The sequence below is a fragment of the Echinops telfairi genome, unplaced genomic scaffold, assembly GCF_000313985.2.
Source record: "Echinops telfairi isolate 266 unplaced genomic scaffold, ASM31398v2 ScPeMD7_18;HRSCAF=68, whole genome shotgun sequence".
NCBI classification, from domain to species: Eukaryota; Metazoa; Chordata; class Mammalia; order Afrosoricida; family Tenrecidae; genus Echinops; species Echinops telfairi.
Window position 1 is genome coordinate 69,425,390 of NW_022103915.1, and position 16,827 is coordinate 69,442,216.

Here is a 16,827-nt window from a genome sequence, read left to right on the forward strand (position 1 = left end):
AAAGCTCATTCAAAAATAAAACTGAGTGAGTGAAAATCTAATGAGAGTTGAAATCCTAATGTGATGAGATTGAAGATGTGACTCAAAAAATGATACATCTTTTAAAAAACATAAATGTATTTGAGAATGGAAATTACAAAGACCATAGATAAATTTACTTTATAAAAAGTCAAGAATCAGAAAATTTAGTTAACAGGTATGAAACTTCAAATTGTACTTTTTAGTAATATAATTTCAGCTCAGCATAACTTGACATTATACCAGTTAGCACAGACATTATATCACAATTAATAAAAATAATAATTCATGAGAAGGTATTCTTCATGTCTTGACAACCAAACTAGACGTTCTGAATTATACTGCAAATTACTAGAATAAGTTAATTTAGTTTTCCAAGTCTGATACACAGACATCTAAAAATTCTAGTTTATCTACATCTTTGTACATTCTGTGCAAGACAACCAGACAACCCCTGGTGTATCATCATGTAGGTGTACTTATTCAATGTCATGGAAACATACACGCTGAGTATGCTCGTTGAATATAAGAGCTCAGGGTGCGGATATAAATGTCAATATAAATATATAAAACACTAACTATATCTTAAAGAGGAACACAGACTTTCATAAAAGATTTCCTTAACAAAGAAAATTACGTCTTTATATTCTTGCTACTTAAGAGCTCAAAATGGCCTGATCAAATTTTTAAAAATCAAAATCAATAACCAAACATGCAAATAAGATCATGCGAGTCTACATATATTCATTTATATAAGCATTTATAAACTCTTATGTCCCAGGAACTATGCTAGGACCTGAGGCAAATATAAAAAGGAAAATGAGAAGTCCAAGTGTTTTAAATGAAGAAAAATATTATTACAAAAATATTGAGATCCTGGTCTTTTTTCTGGTGATTCATGGATAACAATAAGACCTAACTTCTTGCCATGGTCAAAAACTTCATTCTTTTGAGTTCTAGTGGAATACATTATCTTTCATAATGTATTTTTCATAAGTAGCATTTTTTCTAAGCATCCTTCAAGTCACACATCCATTTCAAGGTGCACCAGCTCTGTGGGCCATTGTTATTCCAAGTAATTTTAAAATATCACTGTAAATAATATGGTTGAAATGAAATGTCCATGATCCCCCCCCCCACAAGCGTCGTCATTTCTAATTAACTCTAGACATAATTCTATTATAAAAACAAAATCAGAATGAACATGTCCCAAATTGTGGTACCACTACTCAAAATTCAGAAAATATGTTGTTTTCATGTACACATACACGAAATAAAATAATACCACAACAGAAGGGAGCTGTGTCCGTGTTTAAAGAAGGAGTTGTTGGCAAACAGCACAGCTCACTTCTGCTGAAATGTACACACTGCTATATGCAGCACAGAAAGCTGGCGCCAAGGGCTTACAACCTTCATTTGCCTGCAAGACGGCGCGGAGATTTACCTTCAGAGCACGTTCCTGATTGTTTCCCGCAGTCGGATGCCTCATGTTGGTTGCCGAAGCCTGGTTCTGCTCCTTCAGATGATGAAGCTCCTGCTCCAGCCGTTTGCACTGCCACAGGGGAGGAATCCCATTAAGTAAGGGAGTTACAGCATTTCCCCACCGCGCCACCTGAATTCATGGAAATAACACTGTTATGTTCTCTAAAGGAAGATATATATATATATATATGGTTTTTGCAACAAGACCATTGGGTTGGAAATGCTGCTAAATACACACAAAATAATATCGTCTATATAATACGCTGAGTAATACAGTACTCTAGGAATTCGATCGCAATATCGGGTAATCTCTTAGTCAAGTGAGTATTACAAGGTAAATAACAAATGACTTATTTTTGTAAAATCAAAGTCAATACAGATCAAAATGATTGTCCTCATTATCTACATAGTCTTGTCTAGCTGTCATCTGAGAAAGAGCATACTCCTAATCGTACTTTCTACAAGTCACTAACTTTTCAATGTACTATAGGGCAGTCTAAGATCAATTTTTATTTTTCATAAAGGTTCTCATAAAACTTATTAAAATTTGTTCACACTTAAAAAAGTATCTACGGAAACAATTGTGCAAACGATAAAGTACAGTGGCCGAGCGCTGTGAGGTACGGAAACAACTAAGGACACGAATGCTTTTAATTTCTCATGTTTTGACTGTACCTTACTCTTTCCGTAAAACAAGTAGTAACAAGTATGTAAAGTGACATTTGGGTCTCCTTGGATTAGAAGTGAATATTAGTAAAAATGAATCTAAATAAATGCATAAGTTTACTCTTAGAAGTATCAATGCTCACAAAATTATTAGAATATGCACTTTGAATATAAGATCTCAGGGTGACCATACAAATTTCATTATAAACATGATATATAATTGTGGAGGACATAAACTGGCATATTATAAATCAGGAAAATATAGAGATACATGGAGAACTGCCTAAAGGGAAAAAGGACTAAACTCGTCTTTCAGGAAAAAGTCAGAAATCACTCCTTGATTTATTTTTAAATTGGGATATTTAAATACTAAACAATAAACACATATGTTGAGTTAAGATAAATCTTTCTAGTTTATTTCATAAATGGCTATTTGCCATATTGGATAAAAAAATTACTACACAATCAAGATGCAACCATCATCCAAACTTGTATTTGGGCTACTCTAACGCTGATTTCTTCTGCCTGTTGCTGTCGAGTTGGTCCCTTGGACCTCTATTGTATCATGGGGCTGATAACCATGCTTCCCAACCTTGATTAATGTATAAGTCCTTGAGAAAAACCTCTAGCAGACTCCTCATATTAACTTAAATTAGGTGCTGTTCTTTATATATAAATAAAATTAAATTGGGCATACATATCTAATGCCTGCATAATATAATTAGGAAGCATATTAATAAATAACTATAAACATGGACTCATTTCAAATTACTTTCACACAGAAGGTAAAGTTTTATAGAACCTAAATTCTGCAAAGATGATATAGTACTGATTGATAAAATGATTGGTCCTTTCACACTGCATCATGATTCTACTGTGTGTTATACAACTTAATTCACCCTCCACAGTTTTCCTTATGAACTATGCTAAACCTTTGACCTTTATTTGGAGGGGATAAATGATTTACCTATCAACAATCTCTGTTTTTAGCCTGTAGCAATTAATATATTTGGTAACATGCAACCTAGATAAGGCACAAAAATTAATAATAAGACATAGTAGTAATAATTAAAATCTAGTAGAGATGTGATATAATCAAAATGTTTGATATATCCTTAACATTGTTGTCACTATTAACACAAAGCTACTTAAAGAAGTATTTAATAATTCAAAAGTTGGGTAGATAAATTTTGCTTTGGAGTAAAAGATGAATTTTAGTGGAAAGATGAATTCTGCTTTCGGCTTGATTTGGGTGTACAATTTTCAGAGCTGAAACTAGAGAAGGAAGAATAAATATAGAAGAAATGGGAATATAATTGTATCCCCAAGTAAAGTAGAAATGACCCAAGCACAAAGACTGCTTCCTTATCCATGTCATGCAGAACAAAGAATTCACTCAAGAAATAAATGTTAAGGAGCCCTGGTGGCATGGTGGGCTATGACTTAGGCTGCTAACCTCAAAACCTACATGCTGAATTTATTTTCATTGCTTCGTGGAGTTTAAAATTCATCTGGATTCTAACTGGCTAAGGCATCATCTTTGAACTTAATAAAAATGTGTATAAATGCTTTTGCCAAAATACACATTTACAATTTATACGTACGGTTTCTTTAGATTTACTCAATCCTTCATTATTTCTTTGTTTGATATTATAGTTGGAAAGCGTAGCGTACTTTTCACAATTGCATATTTATAGTTTCTTCTGTCTTCTTTTTCTTTTCTTTTACTAAACTCTTTAATTCTGAAATTTATTTTGAAGCCAAGGAATTCAATTGGTTATTTACGAGCCACTAGTAGTTGACAGTTATTACTATTCCTTTGTGGCTTCACTCACTATTTGATATGTAAAAATCTCACCTTTATCTATATTCCATATTTTCTTATCATTCTCACCAATTTATTATTTACACATTACTTAAAATATTGGTATTATCTTTTTAAATACACAGAAAGAGATAGAGAATATAACAGAAAATTATATCCATCATTAATATTTCCCTAGGATAAACACATCTGCCATATTTTTTCAAATCTCTCCCTCTCCAAATACCATGACCATCTACTTCTCCCTTGAGGAACCACTGTCTCTAAATTCCATTTTCATTCAGGTACTATCTGTTAAGCATTGACCATGCCCCAGAGGTGCTTGGTGGTGCAGTGAGTAAAGGGCTGGGCCGCTAACTGAAAAGTTAGCAGTGGAACCCAGCAACCACTCCGGGGGAGAAAGATGGGGCAGTGGGCTTCCATAAAGATTCACAGCCCCAAGTACCCCATTTCTGCTGTGCCCTGTTTGATTGCTGAGCCTCAGTGAACTGGACAACAGTGAGTTTTGTTTGCTTGTTTTCCTATGTGCCAGGCGCAACTATAAACACCAAACGGACTGCCATCAAGTTGACTCTGACTTCGAGTACGGGGTAGACCATCCTCTGTGGCTGCCCAAGGCTGTCACTCTGTACAGGAGAAGAATACCCCGTCTTTACCCTGGGCACGTCCAGAGATGGTAGAAATATGGCACTTAACAAAGTGGATAAAAGCCCTTGACTACCCAGACCTCACATTCTAATTGGACAAAACAGACAATGAACAAAATTAATAAACGAAATACATAGTACGATAGGTCATAAAAAGTTATGGAGAAAAAGGGATTCTAAATATAAATCAAAGCCAATCTCACTGCCATAACGCTGCTTTATATTCAAAGAGAACCTATAGGTCAGAGGAGACGGCCCCAGCAGGCTTCCCAAACTGGAAATGTTGGCAGGAGAAGAAGGTGTCATCTTGCTCCGATGTAGTGGCAGAAGGTGTTGAACTGGTGGGTTGTGGTTAGTAACCCACTACGCCAGTGCCGAATATTGTGTACCGAATAGAGGGACAATTTTAAATAGGAAAGATATCATTGAGAAAAAATAGTAACAACCCTAAGAAGACTCGTAGTAAACTATTCATATCTTTGGAAACAGTGGTTCAAGCACAAAGAACCAGTGCAAAGGCCTGAGGTGGGAGTTTACGACGTACAGTTGAGTAATAAGGAGAATCGGATGACGTAAACAAAGAGATGAATACCAGGAGAAGAGGTCAGAAGAGCATTCAGGTTCTTATAAAATTGTTAGTTTTTACTCTGAGATTGAAAGTTGCTGGGGTATTTGAATGGAGAGACAGCATGCTTTGTCTTACTTCTCCTTCTATTTTAAGAACAGATTGTAGAGGGCTAACTGGGAGGTCACTGAGTAGTCCAGCAAAGAGACTAGGATGGGTTGAGAACAGAGTGAGCTGTGCCCAGACTCCGGATATGCTTTTAAAAGCACACCAAGCCAAATCCCTTGCCACCGAGTCAATTCTAACTCACAGGGAGCCCATAGGAAGTGTGGAACAGTTCTGGTTTTCCAGGTTGTAAATCTTTGTGGAAGTCAATGGTCACACCTTTCTCCCAGAAAAACAGCTGGCCTTTTGATTGGCAGTCAAACACTTACACACGACACCACCTTTTTGGAAGGTATTGCTGAAAGAATTTCCCTGTACTACTGGTGGTCATGCTTGTTTTCTTATTCCTGACTGAACATAATGCTTCTAACATGTACTCACTAAGAAGTATTTAGTTTGGTAAGAGATCCTATTCCCCTTTGGTAAAAGTATGTGTTAATTTTATTGAATGCTTTCCATTAAATGTAAATTACCATAATTGAATCCTAGGTTATCATAGTACCTGCTGGTTATATTTATTTGTGTGTGTGTGAAGGAGAATAAATAGCTCAATTGTGTGTACAATTATTTTATTTCAGATTGTGCTTCAGTGAGATAGACATGTGCTTGCCCTTCCTCAAGCTCTTCTTTCTAGTTCTGTTACCCCTGTTGGTCTGTTAATTATTTTTGACTTTGACTTATGGCAACTGTGTACAAAAAGCACAGTTCCATAGGTTTTCAAGGCTGGGATCTTTCAGAAGCAGATACAAGACATGTCTTGCGAGGCATATATAGGTGGTAGGTTCAAGCTGGCAACCTTTAGACACAACTTTGAGGTCAAGACTTTTGGTTCTAGGCAACACGCACACTGATAATTCTAAAAGGGAGATTATGCTTCTAGCAGACTGTTGACCGGTAAGTTTCCCCATTCTGATTATTACTCTGGTCCTTCCAAACTTTACAAGTTGGACTCTCTTCTGGCTTCCCTTCACTGGCCATGACTGAACTGGGAAGAACTGCTTTCAAATCCGTCACACACCTTTCCAAATCTGAACCACAGTGTCACTTGTATTTTTGTTTTTTCCAATGACTTCCTCGTGATCCATATGCTGGTTCAGCATGACCACAGTTAATTTTCATTGCTTGCAATGTTATCCATAACTTGTTACAATACACACACCAGAATGCCTTTGCACAGTCAGTAAGACACAAGTAAACATCTTTCGAGTGTTCTCCGCTATCAGTCAGGAGATCATCTAACATTAGCAATAATATCCTTTGTTCCATATCCTCTGCTGAATCTGGCTTGAATTTCTGACAGCTCTCTGTCAATGCTCTGTTGCAACCAGTTTCTAATTTTCTTCAGCAAAAATGGATTTGCATGTATTATAAATGATATTATATTGTTTACACTATGGAACATCTTGATTGCACAACTGATTAATTTTCTGACTGAAAAAGTTAGTACCCTGTTTCCCCGAAAATAAGACAGTGTCTTATATTAATTTTTGCTCCCAAAGATGCGCTAGGTCTTATATTGAGGGAATGTCTTATTTTTCCATGAAAAAGAATATGGTATACATTCATTGTTTAATTAAAAGAGACCTTGCACTTCCTGTCTGCTTCGGCTGCGCTGTGGCCAACAATGAGCTGTGCGACGGCGCCCACCGCTACGGTCCACAGTACAGAGTTATGGTAGCTTGGGCGGGGGCTTATTTTCGGGGAGGTCGTATTTTCGGGGGGGTGCCTTATAGTTCAGCAAGAGGCAAAACTGTAAGTAGGTCTTATTTTGGGGGGATGTCTTACTTTCAGGGAAGCAGGGTAGAATTCTTCAATTTCCTCATCACTAGCTATAATAGTTGAAGTATAAATTTAATAGTTAAATTAACTGGTTGGGGTTGATCACCTTGATTTGGAATAGGTATGGTTGACTAGGTACTTTCTTGCAAATTTTTTGGCAAATAAATACTTCAAGCATTGCATCTATTTGTTGAAATAACTCAATTGGTATTCCACCAATTCGTGGAGCCTTGTTTTTTGTCAATGCCTTCAGAGTAGCTTGGCGCTATCTCAATACTACCAGTGCTTCCTGTCTCCTAAAATGGTTAAATGTGGACATTCTTTTTCATGGTGACTCTACATTCCATTCATTCTTCTTGCCTTCTTCAAGATTTTGTCCATAGAAACGTTTAATATTGCAACTCAGGGATAGAATGTTTTCTTCAGCTTTTTTAACTTGAGAAATGCTCATTTTATATCAGCATTTATGGCCCCCAAAATGATTTCCTAATAACTTGAATCTGTATGAAAGTGCAAGGGTAGAGTCCAGCCTATCAACCAGGCCATAGTTGGCAATACCTCCTTGGGATATGGCCTTTTTATAAGTGAGAACTTAATTCTCTCTCTCTCTGCTCATTCACCCTTTCTCCTTGCTTGGATTCTCTGTGTGTGTCTCAAACAGCAGCCCTATGTCAACGGCCAACCCAAGGAGCTGGTGGCACCCTGCCATGTTCCCACTGACCTTGAATCCCACTGACCTTGATGTGCCTCTATACCCATCTCCCTGCTTCCAGCTTCACCTTCAACATACATATGAGTACTTTATGTTCTGTTCTACAATTGGCTGCCTGCTGACCTTGTTAGAGCTGATGCTATTGAACATTTCTCTCATCTTCGACACATAAAGTTTACTTCTGGGTATTTCATCTGTCAACATCAATGGATATATATGCTATTAATGTATATGCAATAAATAAGTTGTTGACCTTATAAAATACTACCATTGATCTCCAGCATCATTTCTAATTTGGGAGTCATAATTTCCAACAATTGATCTTTCTTCTTTGTTTCCAACTCTGACATTCCAATCACCAGTAGTTAACAATGTATACTGATTGCTTGTTTGAACATCTTCCAACTGAATAAGTTGGTAAAATTAATCAATTTCATACTCCCTCAATGCAAGAACACTTTGTTCTATTAAACTGGCATTCCATGATGCTCACCTTCCCAACACAATTGCTGAAGACAACGGTGCATAAACAAATGTGGTGAAGAAAGCTGATGGTGCCCAGCTATCAAAAGATAATAGCGTCTGGGGTCTTAAAGACTTGAAGGTAAACAAGCAGCCATCTAGCTCAGAAGAAACAAAGCCCACATGGAAGAAGCACATTAGCCTTTGGGATCACAAGATGTCAAAGGGATCAGTTATCAGGCATCAAAGAACAAGAAAATCATATGATTGTGAAAGAGGGGGAGTGCAGATTGGGGACCCAAAGCCCATCTGTAGGCAACTGTACATCCCCTTACGGAAGGGTCGTGGGGAGATGAGCCAGTCAGGGAGCAGTGTTGCAATGATGAAACATACGTCCCTCTAGTTCCTAAATGCTTCCTCCCTCGCCCACTATCATGATCCCAATTCTACCTTACAAATCCAGCTAGACCAGAGGATTTACACTGATACAGATAGGAACTGGAAACACAGGGAATCCAGGACAGATGATCCCTTCAGGACCAGGTGAGACTGGCGATACCGGGAGGATCGAGAGAAGGTGGGGTAAAATGGGGGAACTAATTACAAGGATCTACATATAACCTCCTCCCTGGGGGACGGACAACAGAAAAGTGGGTGAAGGGAGACACTGGACAGTGTATGATATGAAAAAATATTAATAACATAAATTATCAAGGGTTCATGAGGGAGGGCAAAAAATGAGGAACTGATACCAAGGGTTCAAGTAGAAAGCAAATGTTTTGAGCAGGGGTCCTCAAACTATGGCCGACGGGCCACTTGCGGCCCGCCAAGGACATTTATCCAGCCCGCTCAGTATTTTTACCCTGTTTGTTTTTTTACTTCAAAATAAGATATGTGCAGTGCACATAGGAATTTTTTCATAGGGTTTTTTTTTAAACTATAGTCCGGCCCTTCAACAGGTTTGAGGGACAGTGAACTGCCCCCGTTTAAAAAGTTTGAGGACCCCTGGTTTTGAGAATGATGATGGCAACAAATGTACAAATGTGCTTGACACAATGGTTGAATGTATGGATTGTGATGAGTTGTACGTGCTCCCAATAAAATGATTTAAAAAAAAGAATATAAGGTTGAAATGAAAGTGGTGCATTTTCAGTGGTATGTGCATTAGTTGTATCATGTTAGACACATGTGTGATTTTATGATTGTCTTTGGTGATTATGTAAAGTTAGAGTTATGTAAAGGTGTCATGTTGACAAGCGGTGGTCTGTGATTCAGGGTTATGTCAACTAGACACTCCTAGATAAGGGTAGGGGTGAGGACCCAACTTGTCAATTGGGTCTAAGACTGATGACACCTCCTTGATGTCACAAGTCTTGGAGTGAGAGGCACTGGTAACTCTCTCTCTTCCCCTCGACCTTCCTGATTCCTGGGACTCTGCAAATGCCAATGCCACAGTGTCTCTAATAAAAAGGTCACCCTCCCCAGGAAGCATCATCAGCCTGTGACCTGGCTGACAGGCTAAACTCCACCCCTGTCCCTTCACAGAAATTCAAGTTGACATAAAAACTGCCACATTGTCTACTGGCCCATTTTTGAGGATTTTTGTGTTCTTTGCATTGGAAGGTTAGTACAATTGATATACCAAATAGTGCTTAATAAACATAAATTTTCTGTAAAGAGGTTTTAAAGGTATTTATGATGAGACTGCCTCAGAGCAGTCTGGTAAACCTCTTTTGAACTATTACCAGAAGGATCTTTCAGTCTGCAGCATCCTTCCAATGGGATTGATAAAAGTGAAACAAATGTTAATCAGAATATAATGATAGCTATGCTTTATATATATATATTAATTTAGGGGAAAGTTTCTAGATATTGTTTTTTAATTTGAAAATTGTTATTTTACAACTAGTATTTGTATAAAAGAACTAAAAACTTGTATATCTATAATTTGTTCACTTAGATAAAGTTGCATAATCTATTTGGAATGTATATACTTCTACAATAAAATCCATTTTAATTTGAAAAGGCAAAAAAAAAAATCACTTTCTAGTTCACTAGCTTCAATAGTGAAAGAAGAAGTTCAAGCTGCACTGAAAGGATTAGCCAAAAACAAGGCTCCAGGAATTCCGGAAAACTAACTGAAATGCTTCAACAAGGGGATGAAGCACTGGAAGCACATATGCATCACCGAAGAAATCCATATATGTGTCCATTCCAAAGAAAGGAGACCCAACAGAATACTCAAACTATAGGAAACATCACTAGTGTCATATAACAAGTACAATTTGCTGAACAACGAACGGTTGCAGCAATACATCCACGGGAACTGCCAGAGGTTCAGGCCAGATTCAGACATGATGTGGAGCAGATAACACTGCTGACATCAGATGTATCTTGGCTGAAAGTAGAGAATACCAGAAAGACATTTGTGTTTTATAGACTATGCCAAGGCATTCGACCGAGGGGATCATAACAAACAATGGATCACCTTGAGAAGAATGGGAATTCCAGAATACTTCATTGTGCTCATGCAGAACGTGTACATGGATCAGGAGTCAGCTGAGCAAACGGAACACGGGAATAGTGCCTTGTTTAAAATCAGAAAAGGTGTGCATTGAAGTTGTAGCCTCTCACCATACTACTCAAACTGCACGTTGAGCAAATAATCAGAGAAACTGGAGTCTATGAAGAAGCATGCAGCAGGAGGACTGGAGGCAGGCTTTTATTAACAACCTGCTGCATGCAGATGATACCACCTTGTTTGCTGAAAGTAAGGAGGGGTTGAAACAGTGGCTGACCAAGATCAAGGCTCACAGCCTTCAGTTTGGATTACGACTCATTGTAAAGACAAAAATCCTCCCAGCTGCATAATAGATATAGTGATACATGGAGAAAAGTTTGAAGTTGTCAAAGATTTTGTCTTGCTAGTTTCCACAATCAGGGCTCATGGAAGCAGCAGTCAAGAGACCTAACAATGGATTGCATTGGGTGAATTTGCTGCACAAGACCTCATTAGAGTATTGAAAAGCGATTTTGTTACTTTGGGGACTAAGGTGCGCTTCACTAAAGTCATAGTGGTTTCCATTGTCTCATAGGCATGTGAAAGTTGGACACTGAACAAGGAAGAAAGAAAAATCGATGCATTCGAATTGTGGTGCTGGTGAAGAAAACTGAGAACACCATGGACTGCTCAAAGGACAAACCGACCTGTCTTGGAAGAAGTATGACCACAAGGATGGCAAGGACTTGTCGTACAGATGTTGGACATGTTGTCAGGAGGAACTAGTCCCCGGGGAAGGACAACACACTTGGTAAAGTGGAGGGACAGCGACAATGAGGAAGGCCCTCAGTGAGATGGACTGACCCAGTGGCTACAACAATGGGCTCAGGCACAGGTACAATCGTGAGGTGGGTGCAGGACTAGGCAGTGTTTTGTTTGTTGTACACAGCGTCTCTAGGTGCTGAAAAAAACTGGATGGCACCTAACAAAAATAGCAGCTTTAGTAGCTGGTGTGTAAATTTAAAATATAACTGTATTAATTGGACTTCCTTGCATACACACACACACACACACACACACACACATATATTTCTTCAATTTCTTCATGTTTGGCATTAGTTACTATTGATGCATAAATTGAAAAATAGTCAATTAAGTGGTCCTCCATGTAGGTATATGGATGTAATTATACCACCAATTGAGTTGAACTTCAAAAAGGATATTGAAATGTCCTGTTTGATATTGAATTTAATGTCATTCCTCTTCAATGTGTTATTGTCATAGTAGATTACATGTTCTACACGTACCCTTGAAATATAATCAGTTAATATGGTCCTTCCAGCCATAATTCCTTGTGATATATTAGAAATTATGGACGTGATGCCTGCGGCTATCACCTCACTTTGAAGGAGTTCTCTATGCTATTGGACAGGATTAAGTTAGGAATAAGTCTTGTCCTTGGCAGAGGGTATGAACCAAGTGGCACCTTTTGTTTCCTTGGGGGTACGGTCCACTGAAAGACAAAATCCACATCTGAAAGCCATTCCTCTGGGTAGAAGAGCCACCTCAGAAGCAGAGAGCAACCCCCACACCACTGTAAGAAGATGACATATGAGACCTTTTTCTGAAGTGACAGGAGTCAATACCAAAGATACCAGAGACTGTGGTACAAAAACCATGACAAGCAAAGGAGCCAGGCCGAGGCCAGAGAGTCAATGAGACAGAACATGGAGCAGCACCAAGACGAAGAGACTGTGAGGCGGAGCAGTGGGCGGGCTGCCTGGCTTCCAAAGAGACAGAGATCAAGGGACCAGAGCAGGAGACCTGAATGCTGGCTGAGCAGAGGTGCTGATGTGACCCAATGACTATCTTTGTCAAGTGCTATCAAATAGGTTCTGACTCACAGTAATCCTATTTGCAAGAGAAGAAAACACTGCTCAGTCCTGTGCCATCCACATGATTGACCTTGTGTTTGAGTCCACCGTTGCAACCACTGTATCAACCCATCTTATAGAAGTCCCCCTCTTCTTTGCCGCCCTTCTACTTTACCAAGCATGGTGTTCTTTTCCAGGTACCGATCTCTCCTGATAACATGTCCAAAACACCTGACAGGAAGTCTTGCCATCCTCAAGTCCTAGGAGCTTTGTACTTCTTGTACAACGTACTGGTTGTACTTCTTCAAAGACAGATTTGTTTGTCCTTTTAGCAGTTCATGGTACTTCCAATATTTTCACCAGCACCATAACTCAAATGCATTGATTCTTCTTCTGTCTTCCTTATTCAATCTCCAATTTTCATAAGCCCGAAGGCAATTAAAAATGCCATGGCTTGAGTCACGCACACCTTCGTCCTCAAGTCACATGCTTTCTTTTCAACATGTGAAAGACATCGTAAGCCAAGGTAATGAATGCATCATTTGATTTCTGGAGGGCTACTTTCATGAGCACTGATTGTGGATACAAGCAAGATAAAATCCTTGACAACTTCATTGTTTTCTGTTTATCATGATGTTACCTACTGACTAATGACTATATCCTTACTGTTTTCTGAACCTAGCTCATGGTAACCTATTAACTTCCCTAATAAACCCCACCCCCAATTTAGAGTATTTTCTGTAAGTTCTGTGTGGATATTGCAATAAATTATTGAACCCAGCATAGAAGTAATGTTAGGGAAACAATGGCTGGTGCCAGAATAGGTAAAGGGTGGAGTCTGGAGGCATATCTGACCTCATGGCAACAGGAAAGCGAGAGGAGGTCATATGTATTTAATTCACATAAACACATAGTAAATGAGATCATCTTCACACAAACCCTGTGCTAGATATAAAAACTTCCTCATTTTATAGATATAAGAGCTATAGAAGGAAATAGAAGTAATTAATAATAAAATTCCTGAAAGCCAGGCAACTCAAAGGAAGAAGTATTCAAATTCGGGCGGTATAATTCAGCTTATCAATAAAATATAGGACAGTATGCCATACAGCACTCAGAAAATTTTAACCACAATTGTTACTACAGAACTTACAGAAAATACTCTAAATTGGGGGTGGGGTTTATTAGGGAAGTTAATAGGTTACTATGAGCTAGGTTCAGAAAAGAGTAACTACCAGAAAAAGAGTATGCAAGCCCTTGGATGATACAAATATGGTTTGTGCTCAACTGCTCACCTAAAGGTTAGTGGTTCAAATTCATCCAAATGTCCCATAGAAGAAAATAACTAGTATTATACTTTCATTATAATTACAGTCAAAGTCCTCTCCCCCCCTCGAGAATTCCCTTCAGAGGACAGCACTGAAACTATAGTTCAGGGAGAGGGACATGTCTAATCAGAGCAAAAAATAAAGGGGAGGAAGAGAGAGTGGAATACATCCTGGCCCACTAAGCCCTGAGGACTACATTCCTTCTCAGAGCAGCCAGTGCACACAGAGGAAGATAGGGCCGGCCCCACTACAAACATGACATCCCTCACTGACCCATAGCACTACAGGGGACAACGCTGGAGACACAGTGTTGGAATTGCGCCTGTATTGACCCCACCACACCTTGGCGAAACACTAAGGGCGTGCGACAGAACAGCAAGGGGAGCAGGGCAACGAAGTCCCCAGGGAATACTGAAAATAGAATTTTGGGTCAGGGCGTGGCACCTCATGAAACTCGACTGGAAAACACGCTTATAGGTCAACAAACAGAACTGGAACTATTTATAGGCTATTTTTTGTCTTTTTTTTTTTTTGGTTGTGGTGGTTTTGTTTTCTTTTGTTGCTTTGTTTTGCTCTGTCTTATTTTTTGTGTGCATAATATTATCTCTGCATGTCTCCCTAGATAAGTTAGGCAGGATAAACAATCTAGAGGAGAAAACAATGGGACTGACGGTTGGGGGGAAATGGGAGAGGGGGAGGCAGGAGAAAGAAAGTGGGTGTTAATAAACCCAGGGACAAGGGACTAACAAGTGATCTAAAATCGATGGAGAAGAGGGTGTAGGCCTGGTAGGGCTTGATTGAGGGCAATGTAACTGAGAGGAATTACTGAAACCGAAATGAAGGCTGAGCATGATAGTGGGACAAGAGGAAAGTCAAAGGAAATAGAGGAAAGCACTAGGAGGCAAAGGGAATTTATAGAGGTCTAAATACAGGCATGCATATATGTAAATATATTTATATGATGATGATGGGGAAATAGATCTATGTGAATATATTTATAGATTTAGTATTAAGGTAGCAGATGGACATTGGGCCTCTACTCAAGTACTCCCTCAATGCAAGAACACTTTGTTCTATTAATCTGGCATTTCATGGTGCTCACCTTCCAGACAAGATCGCTGAAGACAAAGCTGGTGCATAAGTAAATATGGTTAAGAAAGCTGATGGTGCCTGGCTATCAAAAGCTATAGCATCTAGGGTCTTAAAGGACTGAAGATAAACAAGAGGCCATCAAAGAAGCAACAAAGCACACATGGAAGAAGCACACCACCCTGTGTGATCACGAGGCGTTGATAGGATCAGGTATCAGGCATCAAAGAACAAAAGCATCATATTGTGAATGAGGGGTATGTGTTGAATGGAGACCCAAAGCCCATCTGTAGACAACTGGACATCCCCTTACAGAAGGGTCACGGGGAGGAGATGAGCCAATCAGGGTGCAGTATAGCACTGATGAAACATACAATTTTCCTCTAGTTCTTTGTTTCCTCCCACTATCATGATCCCAGTTCTACCTTACAAATCTGGCTAGACCAGAGAGTGTACCCTAGTACAGATAAGAGCTGGAAACACAGGGAATTCAGGACAGATAAACCCCTCAGGACCAATAATGAGAGTAGTGATACGAGGAGGGTAATGGAAAAGTGTGGGGAGAGAGGGGGAACCGATCACAATGATCTACATATAACCCCCTCCCTGGGGGACGGACAACAGAAAAGTGGGTGAAGGGAGACATCAGTCAGTGTATGACATGAAAAAATAATAATAATTTATGAACTATCAAGGGTTCGCGAGGGAGGGAGGGGAGAAATGAGAAGCTGATGCCAAGGGCTCAAGTAGAAAGAAAATGTTTTGAAAATGATAATAGCAACAAATGTACACATATGCTTGACACAATGGATGGATGTATGGATTGTGATATGAGTTGTAAAAGCCCCCAATAAAATGATTTTTTAAAAATTACAGTCAAGAAAACTGTTCTATACACATAGGATCACCGTGAGTTGGAACACACAGCAACTACTCCTACTGGCATAGTGGTTACACATTGCACTGCATTGCAAGGTCAGTAGTTTGACACCACTAGCTGAGGTGTGGGAGAAAGATAAAGATTTCTACTCCTGTCTAGAGTTACAGTCTCAGAAACCCACAGATCCAGTTTACCCTGGTGGTGCAGTGAGGTAAGCATTTCGGTTGGCAGCCCAAAGCTACCAGCTACTCTGCAAGGGAGGGAGGAAAAGAGGAGGCACCGTGCTTCTTTAAAGATTCACCGCCTTGGAAATGCTGGGAGCATTTCTGCTCCGTCTCATAGAGTTTTTATAAGTCAGAATCAAGTCAGTGTTTGGGTGTGCCTGTGCATGTGTGTGTGTGTGTGTAGTGGGGTTTCCAAAAATATTCTGAAAAACAGAAGTTAGAAGCTGAGGCTGTCTGATTTCAAGACTTACTCAAGAACAACAGTAATTAAGATAGTGTGGTTTATGGATACAGTATAGAGCCCAGAAGTATGTCTACTCCTATGAACTTTTTTTACATTGCTAACAGCTTAAGTTGAGAGTTAGCCACAGACCACATTAATCATCCATTTAGTGTTTACAAACTTGTACTATCTAGTATATTCATAGTTGTGCAAATATCATATCTGAATATTTTTATCACACAAGAAACCACATAGCCATTAAGTAGTCGGTCACATGTCATTACCTCCAAACTGCACCCTTTACCAGTACTAGTTAACTACTAAACTAGTTAATATAATTTTTAAATATATTTGCCTATTTTGATAGTTCACATAAATGGAATCACTA

General features: G+C 39.0%; 1 protein-coding gene across 3 annotated transcripts in view; it reads right to left on the reverse strand.

The window, feature by feature from the left end:
* Positions 1-16,827, reverse strand: part of MIPOL1 (mirror-image polydactyly 1) — a 391,526-nt gene that overhangs the window by 213,955 nt on the left and 160,744 nt on the right. For all 3 annotated transcript variants that reach the window (XM_045288123.1, XM_045288121.1, XM_045288122.1), the window contains one exon: positions 1,463-1,570. In XM_045288123.1, the coding sequence (XP_045144058.1) occupies positions 1,463-1,570 (108 nt within the window). The remainder of the gene's footprint in view (positions 1-1,462; positions 1,571-16,827) is intronic.